The sequence below is a fragment of the Falco cherrug genome, chromosome 7 (genome assembly GCF_023634085.1).
Source record: "Falco cherrug isolate bFalChe1 chromosome 7, bFalChe1.pri, whole genome shotgun sequence".
Taxonomy (NCBI): domain Eukaryota; kingdom Metazoa; phylum Chordata; class Aves; order Falconiformes; family Falconidae; genus Falco; species Falco cherrug.
This window is the reverse complement of record NC_073703.1, coordinates 32,896,790-32,911,736: the sequence shown is the minus strand read 5'-3', so window position 1 is coordinate 32,911,736 and position 14,947 is coordinate 32,896,790. Positions and strand designations below refer to the sequence as shown.

Here is a 14,947-nt window from a genome sequence, read left to right as displayed (position 1 = left end):
ATGGTTCACAAGTAAATGGGACGCTTCAAAATCAATACCTGATTTATAGTTTTTCGCATCAGTTTACAGCTACTTCAGTTTCCAGGTGTTTTTCCTTAAAAAATTAAAAAGACCTTTTAATGTCCAATCTATTTTAATATTAACAGAGATGCAGAACTAGTACTGCATGCGGTATTACCATATATGGAAGTCTTCTGCTGCTCCAACCTGCTGGCATCCTGTTGAGACATCTGAGGATTACGTTTGTCCCGTTGACCACAGCATTGTGTTGTGATTTATCATTGCATTGCTTATCCAACATGACCTTAAAGCCTTTTTCAGAGACACTTCTTCCTGACCTGTATTTTCTCGTTGAAGAGTTATGGCTTGCCATTCTTGTTTCTAGGCTTATTACCTAGAGTTTGTGTGCACAAAAATACCACTTCTTGAGGGAATTCCCTTACCCATTTGTCTGCATTTGTTAAAAGTCACGTTGTCAAACTTTATTCCCTACATTTTATACTCATTGACTTTTTTCATCAATTAATTAGGAAGCTATTAGATGTGAACAGAACTAAAAAGGGCATGTTGCCGTGTGTTAACTGGCCATTAATACAGGAAAGGTGATGATTAGAAACAACAGAGGAGTAAGAGGACATTTTTCTTGGCTGTAGTGAAGATACAGAGTTTGTTACCAATGTGGTTCTTTCCGGGTTCATTTTCCTAATGCCTACAAAACAGCAGTAGAAGCACTTCCATTTGATTCATGATTGTTGACTCCTTTGGGGGGGATGTTTCAGGCAGTTTTTATCCATTTAGATTAAGGATAATGATTTCCTTAGTAGTATCCACTGTTTGCAAAGCATATAGATTGAATAAGACCTTGCATGACTGTATGGTGAGAAATGCAGCAGTACATGTTCTCCCCTGCTACATGCATAGACATTGTTGCATACAAATTGCTTCTGGGTGCCTGTTTAACAATACATTTTCAAAACTGGGCCAAAAAATCAGTGCTTCCTTGATGTTGCAAGTCAAGACTTATGGGTATTAGTTATGGCTTTATTTTTGAGTAGCACTAAGTTGTTAAACCAGGAATTTGTCGATTATTACCTGTTCTTTTGAGTACCTGTCAATCTTGTCACTGGAGACAAATGTTTATAAAATTAAGGCAGTTATTCAGATGAAAACAAATGAAAGTTTGGCTATATTCTGTATCCTGTCTACTTTTTATGCTGAACCTTTATGCTCTTTTAATGCTGTATTTCAAACCTAAATCTGGGTTTCTTCTTAGCTGCTAAATCACGTGTTTCATTCCAACCTACTACCGTCCTTGTGTCCTTTTCTTCACATTTCTGTGCCTTTATTTGCTAGATTCAGATGCTGAAAAATTGTAATTTTAACTTCTTTCCTGTCAACACTGAGACTTCTAACCTGGCACTTTTAGATTCTACCCTTCTTGTCTCCCTCCCTTGTTCTCTCCATCTCACAGAAAAAATATATAGTTGTTTCAGTAGAAGGGCTTAAATTAGAGCGTGTGATTTTGCTGGGTTTGTACATGTGTTGATGACATGCAGTTTATATCTGCTCTTGTTTCAGGTGCAAAGGTAAAGTCAGCAAAGACACAGACTTGCTCTTGCACACAGAAGGTGGTAATCAGCCCTAGGAAACAGCGTTCTTTATACGCGCTTGCCCAAGAACATCAGTATCTTTTTAGTCCAAGTCGAGATGTGCCTGCTGTCTGCAGTCCACTTGAAGGTCACCTAATTCCTATGGCTATTCCACTAGGTAGGTGCAAATAACCTGTAGAAGGATGTGTGAAGGTTAGTTACTGCTACGTCATGTAAACACAATGTAAATCTTCTTAAGTCAGTTATTTGCCCTGGCCCATGATACTTGCAGCTGCCCTTCTTGTGAGAAATCTACGTGGGGGAACAGTGTAAAACGTTCTGGTTCTCCTCATTCTTTGTGCTGGATGTTTGGTGACACCCTGACAGAGCATTTGCTTAGCTGTACACACCTTCTTTGGTACACTTCACAGTTCTAGGGTTATTGTTCCGATTTTAGGTTTGGTATCCATGTAAGCAGGAACTGATTCACTGGTCCTTGCATTCAACATTTACAATGACTTTAGCCCAAGTTTCAGTAAGATTGTGCCAAACACACTAAATTCATTGTCGTATCTTCTGTATTTTTGGACCTTCAATAGAACCTTTATACAGCCTTTGTTTTGGGAACGGTTAGTATTGGTATTTGGCATTTGGTATTAGTATTTGGTATTGGCATGTAAAGAAGATAACTATTAAAAAAAAAAAAAGGTGTCTCAAAAATTTGTGGGATGCTGTACTTGGTGTAATAGTATTTTGAATGAGATGAAGAAAATGTGAGGGGGGGGTGAAGCATGGTATGTCATTTTTGAAATGCAAGTACAATGTAGTTATTCTCGTTTTCAGCAGTAGGTGTCACCGCAGTCAAGCAGAGTGAATAATTTTAAAAAAACAGCAGTGTTCAGTTTTTGCTGGGAAAGCCTTAAAATTACCTGGTGAAGCACTATGCTTTAGCTAGTTGTTAATAGGGGACTTTTTAATTAGTCTGTAGTTGCATGCAAGATCTCAGTCTGTCTCATGTGAAACACGGACACAGAGAATTTAATTTTAATTAGTTTATTAATTTACTGACTTTGGAGATTTATATAAATATTTAATTATGTTTAAACTGTCCTTAGGTCAAACCCAAATCAGTGACATCTCGCTGCAGCCTGCTGGAGTAGTTATAGGTAAACCGCACCCTGTTACAGTTACAACCTCTCTTCCTCAAGTGCCACCAAAACCACCGATTGAGATAAAAAAACCAAACATAGCTGTAATAGAGATGAGATCAGAGAAGAGGGATCCACCTCAACTGTCTGTGCAGGTACATGCTAAGAGTGGTGATTATTTGTTTCTTTATTTTAATAAATGCTAACTAAAGGCAGTCTCATCCATCAGTAACTTACTTTGATCAGTAGGGGGTTTTCAGTAAGCATTAGAAACACATGGAACAGAGGGACCAAGATGTTGTCGTGCCATGCTAATATTTTTATTCATATTTTAACAATTATTATTTGACCAAAACAGAAAAATTTGTCTTCTGTGAGTCACCTATGCAGGGTGTTTGTAAACTAGTTCTATAGCATGAATTCTTTTTTTATTATTATTTTTAAATGAGATTTTTGAGCCAGAACAAATTTGGAATAAAAGAAGTGTTATGGTAAATGTCAGTTTTCTTGGATGACTGCTTTGGCCTTTAAGATTTCTGTTTCAAGCATGATGGTCAGCCCAAGGATTTCACTCCTGATTAATCAACCATTGCAGTCCTTACTTAGTGGTTTAGTTTTTATAATTTTTTACATGAGACTGTTGTCAAGGAAGTTAATGTTTCTTACGTGTTCATTTTTTTGGATTCAAATTGTTGAGAATATACACTCCTACACACACCTTTCAGGTACAAATGATTCATGGAATTCAAAGTTAAATACAGGTAAAGTAGTATGTGGTTTCTTCCCTTGCTATATTGCAGTATTCCATCCACCAACATTTTGCTGTTATTTCACCCTGTTCTTGAAATGTTTAAGGTGATTTCCCTGTGCTCCCCTTCTGAAGAATTAAGGAAGCATTTAAATGTTTGTTCTTAATAAAAACGCAACATGTTTTGATGCTGTAACAGACATGCCTTTATTACAGACTACACTGTAATACAGTTATGCCTTTATTTTACTATACCATATGTATGACAACATGAAACCAATAACCAGCCTACACAGTGACTTGTAGGCCAACGTAGTGTAAATGAATTGCCAGTCAAACACACATCTGCTATGTAGATATTTGTAGGTATATTCACCTTTTGTCGCATGCAAGGCAAAGGAATCAGGGAATTAGAGAACAGGAGAAACCAGGTACTGCAAGAAAACAGGTGAGTGTTTCTGGGATTAGCTTTTGTACTTTACAGTATTTTGTTTTTCAGAACCAAGCTGTTGTCAGATATAGGTATGAGAAAAGGAGGTCACTGGAGTTGGTGGCTCAGTAGCAGGTGGAAGAGAGACTCTAAAAAGTTCAATGACAGTAGCCAAACTAATACATAGATGTTCAGATTGGTGCTTTTTTTCCATCCTAGGTGTTACCAAATATAGATATTGACAGTATTTCAAGTGACAGCGTGACTGTAAACCATGTTCTTCCAGACTCTGAACCTGCACTTCTTCCTGTTGATGCTGTAATACAGGTATTGATTGATCTAAATGTCTGGGAATTCAATGTTCTTAAAACATGCTAAATTATTACAAAGTAATTTCATTGTCTTGTTTTAGTCAGAGAAATTAGAGGGTTCCAGGAAAAATTGAGAAATTATTCTGAAGAATCTATAATGTGAGGTATTTATTTAAGAGAATGAAAAATTGCAGCAAGGCGCTGTTCTTGCAAGATTAAATAATCACCATAGCAAAACTCTTAAGAAAAAACATAATTCCTCTGTTTTGTTAAGAGTTATAATCCCTTATTGGCCCATTTCTGTCTTATTTATACTGGCTTCAGTGTTCTGGCATGAAGACTGAGGGTGTTCTTCATCCCTCCATCTGCTCCTTGGCTGTACTTGAGTGGTTAGTGGCATGTGTGCATAGGGTGTTCAGTGGTAACCTGGTGTGTGTGGAGCTGGCTGGTTTACTCTGCTTGCTTTCCATATAACTTTTTCAGAAGTGTTTTTAATCTCATCTAAGCAGTAATAAAGCTTTTTGTGCAACGGAAAGGTTAACTGTTGCACACTGAATTATAAGGTTACAAACTAGGGCACGCATTTACAGGATGGCGTATTGTTTCTCCCAGTGGACTTCTGTCTTCTGCATTGCAGACAGTGGACAGTGTGAAGGCACGGTGATGCTCTGATGATTTGTGTATAGTTACTTTACCTTCTGTTTTCCCTGAGTGTTAGCTGCTATTGTGACTTAGGTCCATCAAGGTCTTGTGTGAAGGTATTCACTGAATAAGACAGAAACTGGACTAAAATAGTGATTATTATTTAAAATTTATAATATTAAAAAACACTGTAGAAATGGCACATAAGTAAATTGCTTAAGATGGGTTGTGTGCAATGGTTTAAAATTTTTTGTCTTATTTTTTTTATAGTAAGAGTTACAGGTATTGCCCTAGAACTTTTGATGTTGAGATACTCCATGACATTTGGCAACAGCAAGTTTTAGTTGTCATCAGCATATAAGAAAAAGTTCTAACAATCATAGAATCATGGAATGGTTTGGGTTGAAAGGGACCTTAAAAACCATCTAGTTCCAACCCCCTGCCACGGGCAGGGACACCTCCCACCAGCCCAAGTTGCTCCCAGCCCCATCCAGCCTGGCCCTGAGCGCTCCCAGCCCCATCCAGCCTGGCCCTGAGCGCTCCCAGCCCCATCCAGCCTGGCCCTGAGCGCTCCCAGCCCCATCCAGCCTGGCCCTGAGCGCTCCCAGCCCCATCCAGCCTGGCCCTGAGCGCTCCCAGCCCCATCCAGCCTGGCCCTGAGCGCTCCCAGCCCCATCCAGCCTGGCCCTGAGCGCTCCCAGCCCCATCCAGCCTGGCCCTGAGCGCTCCCAGCCCCATCCAGCCTGGCCCTGAGCGCTCCCAGCCCCATCCAGCCTGGCCCTGAGCGCTCCCAGCCCCATCCAGCCTGGCCCTGAGCGCTCCCAGCCCCATCCAGCCTGGCCCTGAGCGCTCCCAGCCCCATCCAGCCTGGCCCTGAGCGCTCCCAGGGATGGGGCATCCACAGCTGCTCTGGGCAGCCTGTGCCAGCGCCTCGCCACCCCTGCTGGGTGGGCCCAGGTTGGTTTTGGTCTGATAAACGCGTGCATCCCCAGAGGTCGGCGCTCATGGGCATGTATTAACTCATGTATTAATCTCTCTTTACGCTATGCAAAGAAATTCCTCCTAAATTTTAAGGTGTGTAAAGCATTTTTTCTGGGTTCAGGCTATTGACAGTGAGTGGTGATTTAATTGCATTCTTGTTATGAAGTTTTTCTGCTAATACATTTTTTTCTCCCCTATACGAAATACCTATCAATTCCAACCTGTCTTTATAAGACTCCAGAAGATATACATAGTGAGGAGGAAGACAGAAAGCTTCCAGGAGTTGATTTCATTGATGTTACTGATGTCATGCAGGTAATTATATTGCAAAGGTGTCCTTTCAAATATTTTTGTATTTGTTTTATATTATTCTGTCATAATGAAAACACGATGTAGAAAATAAGTTTGCTTTACTAGCAACTTTAAAAATACACATTGCAAACAATACTGAAGTGTTTACAATGCTATAAACAGTATTAGAAATTATTGTATGTTGGTAAGTAAAGGACCTTTGAAGAATTACATTCAAAAACTAAAATTACCTTTTATTTGGATGTGTTAGAATCCACTAGAAATAAAAGTAGTCCTCTAAAATCAGCGGGGATTATAGTACTTACATTTCACAATTTCAGACTCTAAATGTAATGCATGTAAAAGATGCTCTTACAGATTTTAAGTAAGGTGACCTATATTTTAAAATATGAAAGTATTTTCTGAGGGTTCCCTTTTAGAAAACTTCCATGTAGAGCAATTTGCATATGCTTTTGAGGTCCTAAAATGATTTAGCATACTAACTCAGTCAAACATTATGTAACTTCGAAAAAAACCAAGACAAGCAGCGTATGTGAGTATCTGTGTACTACTCATCTCATGGATCTCATTAAAAGATTCCAAATTTTTGTTTTGCTGGATGCCTCATTAGTGCTGTGCATGTTTAACAACATTGGTTTTTTCTGGATTATGATAACATGGGTTTCCTTGAGATACTATTTTATGGTTTAATTCTCTTAGGTAGCAAGTCCTTTTTTTTTAGTTAGCTGACCTCTTGTCATTCACAGTGGAGGCAGAGAAACTCTCAGGCTTGGTGAACCAGCCTCTATTTCACTTCTCCAGATTAAGAGCAGAAGCAGAAACTCAATGGTAGCAGGTAAAGGCTGCCTCTGCAGGAAGCGCGGTCCTGCCACCCAGCTGTTGTGGAGTATCTCGCCTCTGTGGGAGATGGCAGCTTCCACCTCCTGCTGCATTTAGGACTCAGTAAATACCAGGAGCTTGGAATTGCTGTTGCTAGCTAGTATTTCTCTTGAAGTACTTTTTCCTCAAGTTTCTTCCCAGTGAGCTACACTTGCTGTGTGCATATCAAAATCTATCAAAAAATGTATTCTTTTTACCTGTTCTGTGTGCTTTTCATCCCAGGATTAGAGTGTACATCAAATACTAACTATAGCTTACAGGCTAGTATGGTAGATTTATTTTTAAATTGAATTATCATTTAACATTGTCAGTTAGTTACAAGTCTTAAAGTCTTAAAAAAAATCTTAAAAAAAAAAAAAGTCTTAAAAAAAAATTTGACATTTACCTGTCAAAAGTGGGGAAATGCTTTGTTCATTTTTAGTTCCAAAATTACCTAAGTTGTTGGAGCGGAGGGGTTAAATCTATTTGGACAACTTTCTTCTGCTTGCACAAAAAGGGCTTTATTTTATAAAAATAAATAGGAAAGCTATTTAAGAAACTAGTTTATGAGCTAACCCCAAAAAAATTCTGCAACGTTAAATTTTTATATGTGAATAATAGTTATTAATTTTTTCTTTTTCCTTTTTTGTCCTGGATTGCTTTTATCTTTTATTTTTGGCAATGGGATATATTTTAACCACAATACCAAAAAACGTTCCAAGTGAAACATATGTTTGGCCTATGACCACACAGACAGTGTTCTTAAAAATGTGCAAGGCAAACACAATGTGGAAGCATAAAATCAACCTCTGGAGTGGCAGGGATATTTAAGACATTAAAAGAAAGCAAAATTATTGTTATAAAAGAAGCTTCAGATTCATGAAAAACGTGCATAAAATGGTATACAGGAAAATAGCTTACTGTTGTCTTTTCCCCACACTCCTTTTATTATGAAAACTTAATTCTGTTAAATACTTATCCTCTTCAGTTTTATGTGAAATACCCCCCTTTTTTTTTTTCTTCTGTTTTTTTTTTTTTTTCTTCCCTGGTAGATATTGCAAAAAGGCCTCAGGACCCCGTCCCAGGCATTTCCTTTTCCTAGGATTTGTTTCGCCTTTTCTGCTGGAAAATACTTATTTAAGAGATACTTAGGAGTTGAAAGGTTAGCACTGGTAATGCAATAATCGCAAGGCTGCTGCAGCTGCCTGCTCCCAGGCAGAGCGTATGTTGCCAAAACGTACACACCAGCACGCGTATGCCAATACACATATACACGTGTATACATGAGTGGCTGCACAGATCAGCACTCAAACAACACTCAACATGCTGATCCTGTTCCCCTCTCCGGCCGTTCAGGGTGGAGGTTTGGGATACACATGTGCTTGTGTGTGTTCATATATACGTGTGTGTATACGTGTATGTACACAGACCTAAACAGAGGCAGTGTGGATCCCTCTAGTATCCAGGCATTAGCCAGTCGCTGGCCCTGGGTCCTTGCCCTCCCCAGCTCTGGCACCTGGATCTGCAGCGCCTTGAAACCCCTTTTTGCTCGGGAAATGGCATTTAATGAGGAGACAGGGCAGACTGCGCTGGCAAGGCCAGGCAAGTGTGCTGACCAGCCACCTGTTTACATGCAGCCAGCCACTTTTGTCCCCTTATCCCTCTATTTTCCCACACCTGTACCTCTCCAAAACACCTTGGTCTTTCCCTTTCCACACCTCTGGTTCCCTCCCATAAATGGCACAGAAAGTGTTGTACCATCCCAAAACACTCTTCCGTGCATCCCACAAGTCATCATGCGATCACCTCGTCCAAATGCACCTGCCCAACTTTAAAAAAAGGTGCTATGGAGAGTTTTCCATGGGCTCATCCTGTTGGTTTTCACTCCTGGACATGGGAGCTGAGCCCTCACCTGTGATATCCCTGGGAGTAGCCATGTTGGAGTGCTCAGTTGTCCTATTAGAATCACAGAATTGTTTGGGTTGGAAGGGACCTTAAAGATCATCCAGTTCCAGCCCAACTGCCATGGGCAGGGACACCTTCCACTAGCCCAGGTCACTCAAAACCCCATCCAACCTGGTTGTTCTCCCACCTGTTGTCATTCCTCTGTGCTTCGTTGTGTGGGTGGAGACAAACCTTTTCTCACATAATCTAACTAATTTGTTTTAACAGTTTTGAGGACTAATGCAACATGCCCCAACTTGTAAAACTCAAACCCTGCCATGGGAAGAGGTGATGTGCCTTGTTCTCTTATTGCAACCATGTGTCTAGTGTTTAAAGGCCCAGAGCTCCATCTTCCAAAATAGTTGAATTGGGTGCCTTTATTTCACAATAAGAAAATCCACATGTATAAAGCACAAATAACTGTTACAGCTTTGACTTACACTTTTATTTTTGATCAATGGTCACACCTACAATCAGGTAGGTTTAGGCTTTCTGCACAGAAGAGGTTTTGTAAGGCCAGCCCTTGCATGGACCCTGCCTTATTCCAGAGTGAGAAATTAGCTTAGCTATCATGAGCCCAGAACAAACTCTCAGGTTTGTTGAGTCTACTCTCCAAGTCTTATGAGCAGCCACATCCTGCAGTTTCTTTAGCAAACTTACTAGGATTTAAGATAGAGGCAGTTTTTGCTTTTTCTGAACATGCCCTAATTGCAAGGTGGGCACTTGCTTCTCAGAATTTTTGCTTCCATTTTGAATACGACTGCAAAACATATAACCTGCAGGATCAAAGTAAACGTATTTTCCTTAACCCTGCTTCCCATAGATGCCCTTGGGGACAGTGATTTTTTTACAGGTGTAATTCTTCAGACAAAAGATCACAGGTGGCACCTGCAATGCAGCCCTGAACCTTGCTTGTGGAAATTTCTTTAGAAATCTTTCGAGAAGAAATCCATGGATAAGTTTTGGATGGCTTTAATAAAAGACTATGCATATACATGTTTGGTAATGGAACAAAATTAATCTATACCACCTATTAATTTTTTTTTTTTAAAATTATCTGAATGTAATTTGGGAAATAGAATTTGGGCTTGATACTTAACGATAAAGTACAGTGATTAATATTCCAATCATACCTGAAAGACTTTCTAATTTATGTTGTATTTTGATTGGGAGTCATGATAGGTATTTTCAATGGTCTCAAGGGAGGCAAAATGCAGAACTGAGTGCAGATTACTCAGGATTGGTCTACAAGGTGATATGTATCAAAGTTCAACCTGTATAATTAAATACTGACTAATATATTATTTTTTCATTTCAGCAGCGATATCACCTCAAAATGAATATAATTTTATTTTGGACTTGTGCAGTATTCATGTAAAATTTTGTTACACGTAGTTTAGAAATGCAGGAGAACGGCAAAAGTTTGTCAGAAGTTACTAAGTATGTGTAAGATCTATTGTATGTACTTGATTTATTTAATCCAGATGTTTGTATTTTGCATACTTTCAGAAGTATTAAATAGGCAACATAAAAGAAAATTTATGGAGTAATGCAGTCAGCAGAAAATGCATAATGAAACACTGGTCAAAGACATCTTTACATTTGCTGTCAGAATGAATTATGGTTGTGCATATATATATCCCAACAGAATGAGCTGCTTATCAGCTTGCAGGGCATTCAGTGCCGTTCTGAGTTTAACTTTACGGTCTTATTTCTGTGCCTAGAATGGTTTAGAGATCTTTGTTTGTCACCCAAATATACATACTCTGGTTTTGCCACTTTTTAAGTTGCCAAATGTACAGCATTTCTTTGAAGAATTATTATTACTTAAAGATCCACAAAGATCCAACTCCCCAGTAGCTATTTGTTGTAATACCCATCATGGCCCTATCTGACTTCTCAGTTTTAAAGTATATTAAGGTAGGAAAGAAGTATTAATACTAATACTGGGTTGGGGAAGGAGACAGGAAAATGTTGCTATCTTTTTTTTTCTTCCGTTTTTTTTTCTGTTTTCAGTGATTTGTTGTTTTATTGATAGAAAATATATAGCGCTTTTGTTTTATGGGTTGAAATTAAATTTATGTAAGGGAAAAGTCTTCCTTTTTTCCTATTCCCCTTTCACTCTGTTGGGAGATTAATTTTAGTAAATACAGATTTACAATGAGCCCTTTTATGCAACATCACATACTTCTCACTTGTAATTTAGGGCTCAGCTCTTCATCTTTATTGGGCATGGTAGATTTTATTCTTAGAGAATCATATTACTATTAGAGACATTTGTTTTTAATATTGTGAGTGAAGGATGCAGGTTCTTAACCATCATGAGACATTTCTAAAGCGTTATATTACGATATGATGGGTTAGTGACTGCTTTTTGGGATTTAATGCCATGTATGTGCTCGGGTGGGAAAAGGAGGGTGGTGTGTTTGGGAACAGTCAAACATTATAACACATATGTGTTATGGAGTAACTTCTGTAACTTTTTAGAAGTAGGACATTAAGGTTAAATTCAAAGTGTCTGTGAGGGTCTTGTGAATTGATTACCCAGAAATAAGTTTCAACTTTCAGCAGCTGAAATTAATGAAAGTGCAAACATACGTGTAACGTATGTGTAAATTATTAATATCTAGTCTTCAGGCAGCTTTATTCGAGTTTTGACTAACTACATGCTCATTAACTTTTGGGAATGTATCTTTTCAGACAGGAGACTTTAAAGTAAAAGTTCAGTTTCTAAAAGAAACCCCAAAACCAAACAAAACCAAAAAAACCTAACAGGTAACTATAGAAAGTTTCCTAAACCTTTTTGTTTAAAGGAGGAGCATTTCTGGAGTATATATTAAAGAAACTTGACTTATGTCGTAAGTAAATTTTTCAAGTATTAGCATTACCATTGGCTCCCTGCCCTGTGCAGCACAGGCAGGAAATATGAGCCAAATCATGTTTTACTTAGCAGTTCCTATAGCTTTATACCTCTCTATATTTATGATTTGTTAAGCTTAGAATTGTATCAATTAACTACAACATACTGAGAAGGCAGAGTGTGGTTTGTGTGCTGTGACACATCTACAGATGTTTCTTAAAGAAAAAAATCTGATAGTTACCTCAATGACATTGCCTTCCAGAAACACACCATAACTTAATTTACTACTTACTTATTAGGAGCAGGAAGAGGAGAAGGATGAAATTCCAGAATTTTTTGAGCCTCTTCTGGAGCTTAATGGACAGTTTAAAGTTTCCTCGCCAAAATACAATGGTCCTTTGTTTCCTCCAGTGGCTCCTGCTCCTCAGCAGTCTTCTGATGTTTTGGATGAACTCATTCAAAGGAGAGAAACTATAGAAAACAGATTGATAAATTGGTGAGTTGCACCATAATGAAGCGGTGAGAGAATATATACGGAAGGAGGAATGACTCCATAAGAATACCTTCCCTTCTTTTTCCTTTGAGCTGCCTTACATTTTATGTCAAGAATGCTCTTTTGTATACTTTTAAATGTCTTGGTGTTTGCTGATAGTTAAATGGGGTTTATTCCGCTAGGGTGGAACAAGAAATAATGGCAAAAGTTATCAGTGGGATGTACCCAGGTGAGAAAGAAACAGTGCCCAGTGCTAGCACCTCAGAGAGTGAAGGCAGTGAGGCTGTAACTTCTGACATTGGTAAGTAGGAATTATAGTTCTCAGCAGATGGATTAGCTCAATTTTTGGGTAATTTTAACAAGCTGTGTAGGTAGCTGTTGCCTGAGCCTAAGAGTGGAAAATGCTGAACCAATGAAACTATAAAATGCAAAAATCGCATACTTAAATCTATGTTGAGGCAGAGTGTTATGTGGCCATGAAATAAATTATCTAAAGGGAGAAAACACATAAAACACACCACTGTACAAATCAACTTCTGTTATTTGCCATCTAAATCAGCTTTGGCATTTTGCTAAGCCTGTAGTGTTTGTTTGCCTTTATTTTGTTAATAGATACGTAAAAAATTACCTCTCTTATAAATGTGTGATAAAGGGAGACAAATGCATTTCTCCTGTGATGTCACCATCCTTCATTGCTGCCTTATTTTATGATCCTGAACTGCTTCTCTACTATTGTTTTTTTATCTATAAAATAATTAAAAAAACACTTTTTGCAAAGGAATGTTTAAAAGTTTCTGGAGAGTAAAATGAGTGGCTGCAATACAGTGCATGCATTTGAAGAAGTGAGACCTGGATGTGTGCTTTGTTTCTTCATTTTCAGTTGAAGTTGCAGGTGGTAGAGGATTTCAACTCTTTATCAATGCTGGCGTGCCTGTGGACTCAGAAATGATAAGTCATTTTGTAAATGAAGCTCTCAGTGAAATAATTGCGGCCGTGCTGGGTAACAAGCAGACTCAGAAGGCAGCTCCTGCTACAAACGTTCTTCCAAGTACAATGATTATGATGGTAAGAACTCCTTTTATTTCAGCTTTCCTACTGAAGTTCTAAGGGATAATATCTTTGTAGCATGGTGGTTCAACTATGTGCAAAACAAAAGATGATGGAAAAAACCCCGATGAACCGAATGTGCATAATTTGCATTTTTTGATTATTCCTTATTATACCCCAGCAAGCAACAAGTTTAAACCTATTTGACTTAAAAAAAAAATAAAAAGAAGAAAAAATTAATTCCTTTGTACTGCATGCAACATGCTATATTTATTTATTTACTTTAAGACTGAGCATGGAACTGATTTCTAAAGGGAAAGACTTGTTACGTAATTCCATGTTGTGAAAAGATAGGGGTTTTTTCAACCAAAAATAGCTATGCTACTTTCTTGTGAAGAAATAAAATTAGTTTCTTCAGATAATACTGCTGTCAGCTTCTATTTCTTCTTATTTTTGGTCTTATGAGCTTGCAACCAGTCTTTAATATCTCTAAAAATTAGTATTAATTCTAAGTTTTTAGTTCAGTAGTCTTCAGTAAATGCATAAATGATTAGTAGAGCTTCCTGTAATGCATGATAATTTTCTCTGTTCCCTTTGATAATCAAATGACAGCTGCTCTTGTTTCAATAACGACATGGCTGTGCTACAATCTGGTGTTGTATAATGTCTTTGGGATGAATGTGGAGATTGCTGCACTTTTAGAAATCTAACTATTCAAAGCTTTGTTGAAAGTGAGATCAGTTATTCTATTCTGCTACAGCGCATATAGACAGAAATAGCACTTAGTGTGCCTTCTGGAAGTGAGCAACAGATTATTGGTTAGAAGTAGTCATTTCACTTTGGTAGGCTTAAATGCAGCATCCTGCATCTAAAGAGCTCTTCCCCACTCCAGTACAGATTAAAGAGGGTATGATGTCAAAGAGGAGTCTTTGTACCTTGTTCTTCTGATAATTAGAAACCTCTTCTAATAAGCATTATACATTTACTAACGGCCCTCTTAAGCCTTGTTGTTTCAGCTTAAACTGAAATGTCTTTAGGCTGAAATAATTGTTTTCTCCTTACTATATATATTGATTTGCAAACTTCAGGAGATTAGTTTTGACCTTTTTGGCCTTTGTTTGATTAGGCTAAATAAAGCAATCATCTGTATGTGTACTTTTTTTTTAATTCTTGCTGATGGGCAGCACTTTTATGTTTTCCAGTTTAGACTGATCTTGACCATGGGTAACACTAATATGCTAACAGACATTTATTTTTAGTAATATAGTATGCAAGATGGGGTTTCTGCAGTGCCTTGCGCTACAGTAGCGATACTCTCCTGCCTTTATTGGAATTTCAGGTAGCTAATTATGGTTTTTTTAGTGTCTTTCCACATTTGTGGATAATTGTTATCCTGCGGATAACTTGTACATTCATAAGGTTTTTTTCTTCTCCTTTTTTCATTTCTGCTCAGCTTATAGCAGAAGTTTTTCAATATGTAGTTTATGTGTTCTTGATCTGCCCCTTCTTGCTGTGAGGTTTCCTGTCTAGAGGTTCAGCTGCCCGGTTACCAGGTTTTTTGGTGTTCACCATGTCACACAGGTG

The 14,947-nt window shown here is 38.2% G+C and overlaps 1 protein-coding gene across 8 annotated transcripts in view; it reads left to right on the top strand.

Annotated features, from left to right (window-relative positions):
• KIAA0586 (KIAA0586 ortholog) overlaps window positions 1-14,947 on the top strand; it is a 73,544-nt gene that overhangs the window by 18,550 nt on the left and 40,047 nt on the right. For 7 of the 8 annotated variants that reach the window (XR_008733087.1, XR_008733086.1, XM_027805220.2 and 4 more), the window contains 7 exons: window positions 1,579-1,767; window positions 2,705-2,892; window positions 4,135-4,242; window positions 6,084-6,164; window positions 12,123-12,319; window positions 12,499-12,617; window positions 13,197-13,381. Coding sequence is in view for 6 of the 8 variants with exons in the window: in XM_027805220.2 (XP_027661021.1) it covers window positions 1,579-1,767; window positions 2,705-2,892; window positions 4,135-4,242; window positions 6,084-6,164; window positions 12,123-12,319; window positions 12,499-12,617; window positions 13,197-13,381 (1,067 nt within the window). In the remaining 2 variants the exon portion in view is untranslated. The remainder of the gene's footprint in view (window positions 1-1,578; window positions 1,768-2,704; window positions 2,893-4,134; window positions 4,243-6,083; window positions 6,165-12,122; window positions 12,320-12,498; window positions 12,618-13,196; window positions 13,382-14,947) is intronic. The other variant, XM_055715495.1, reaches the window with a different exon arrangement.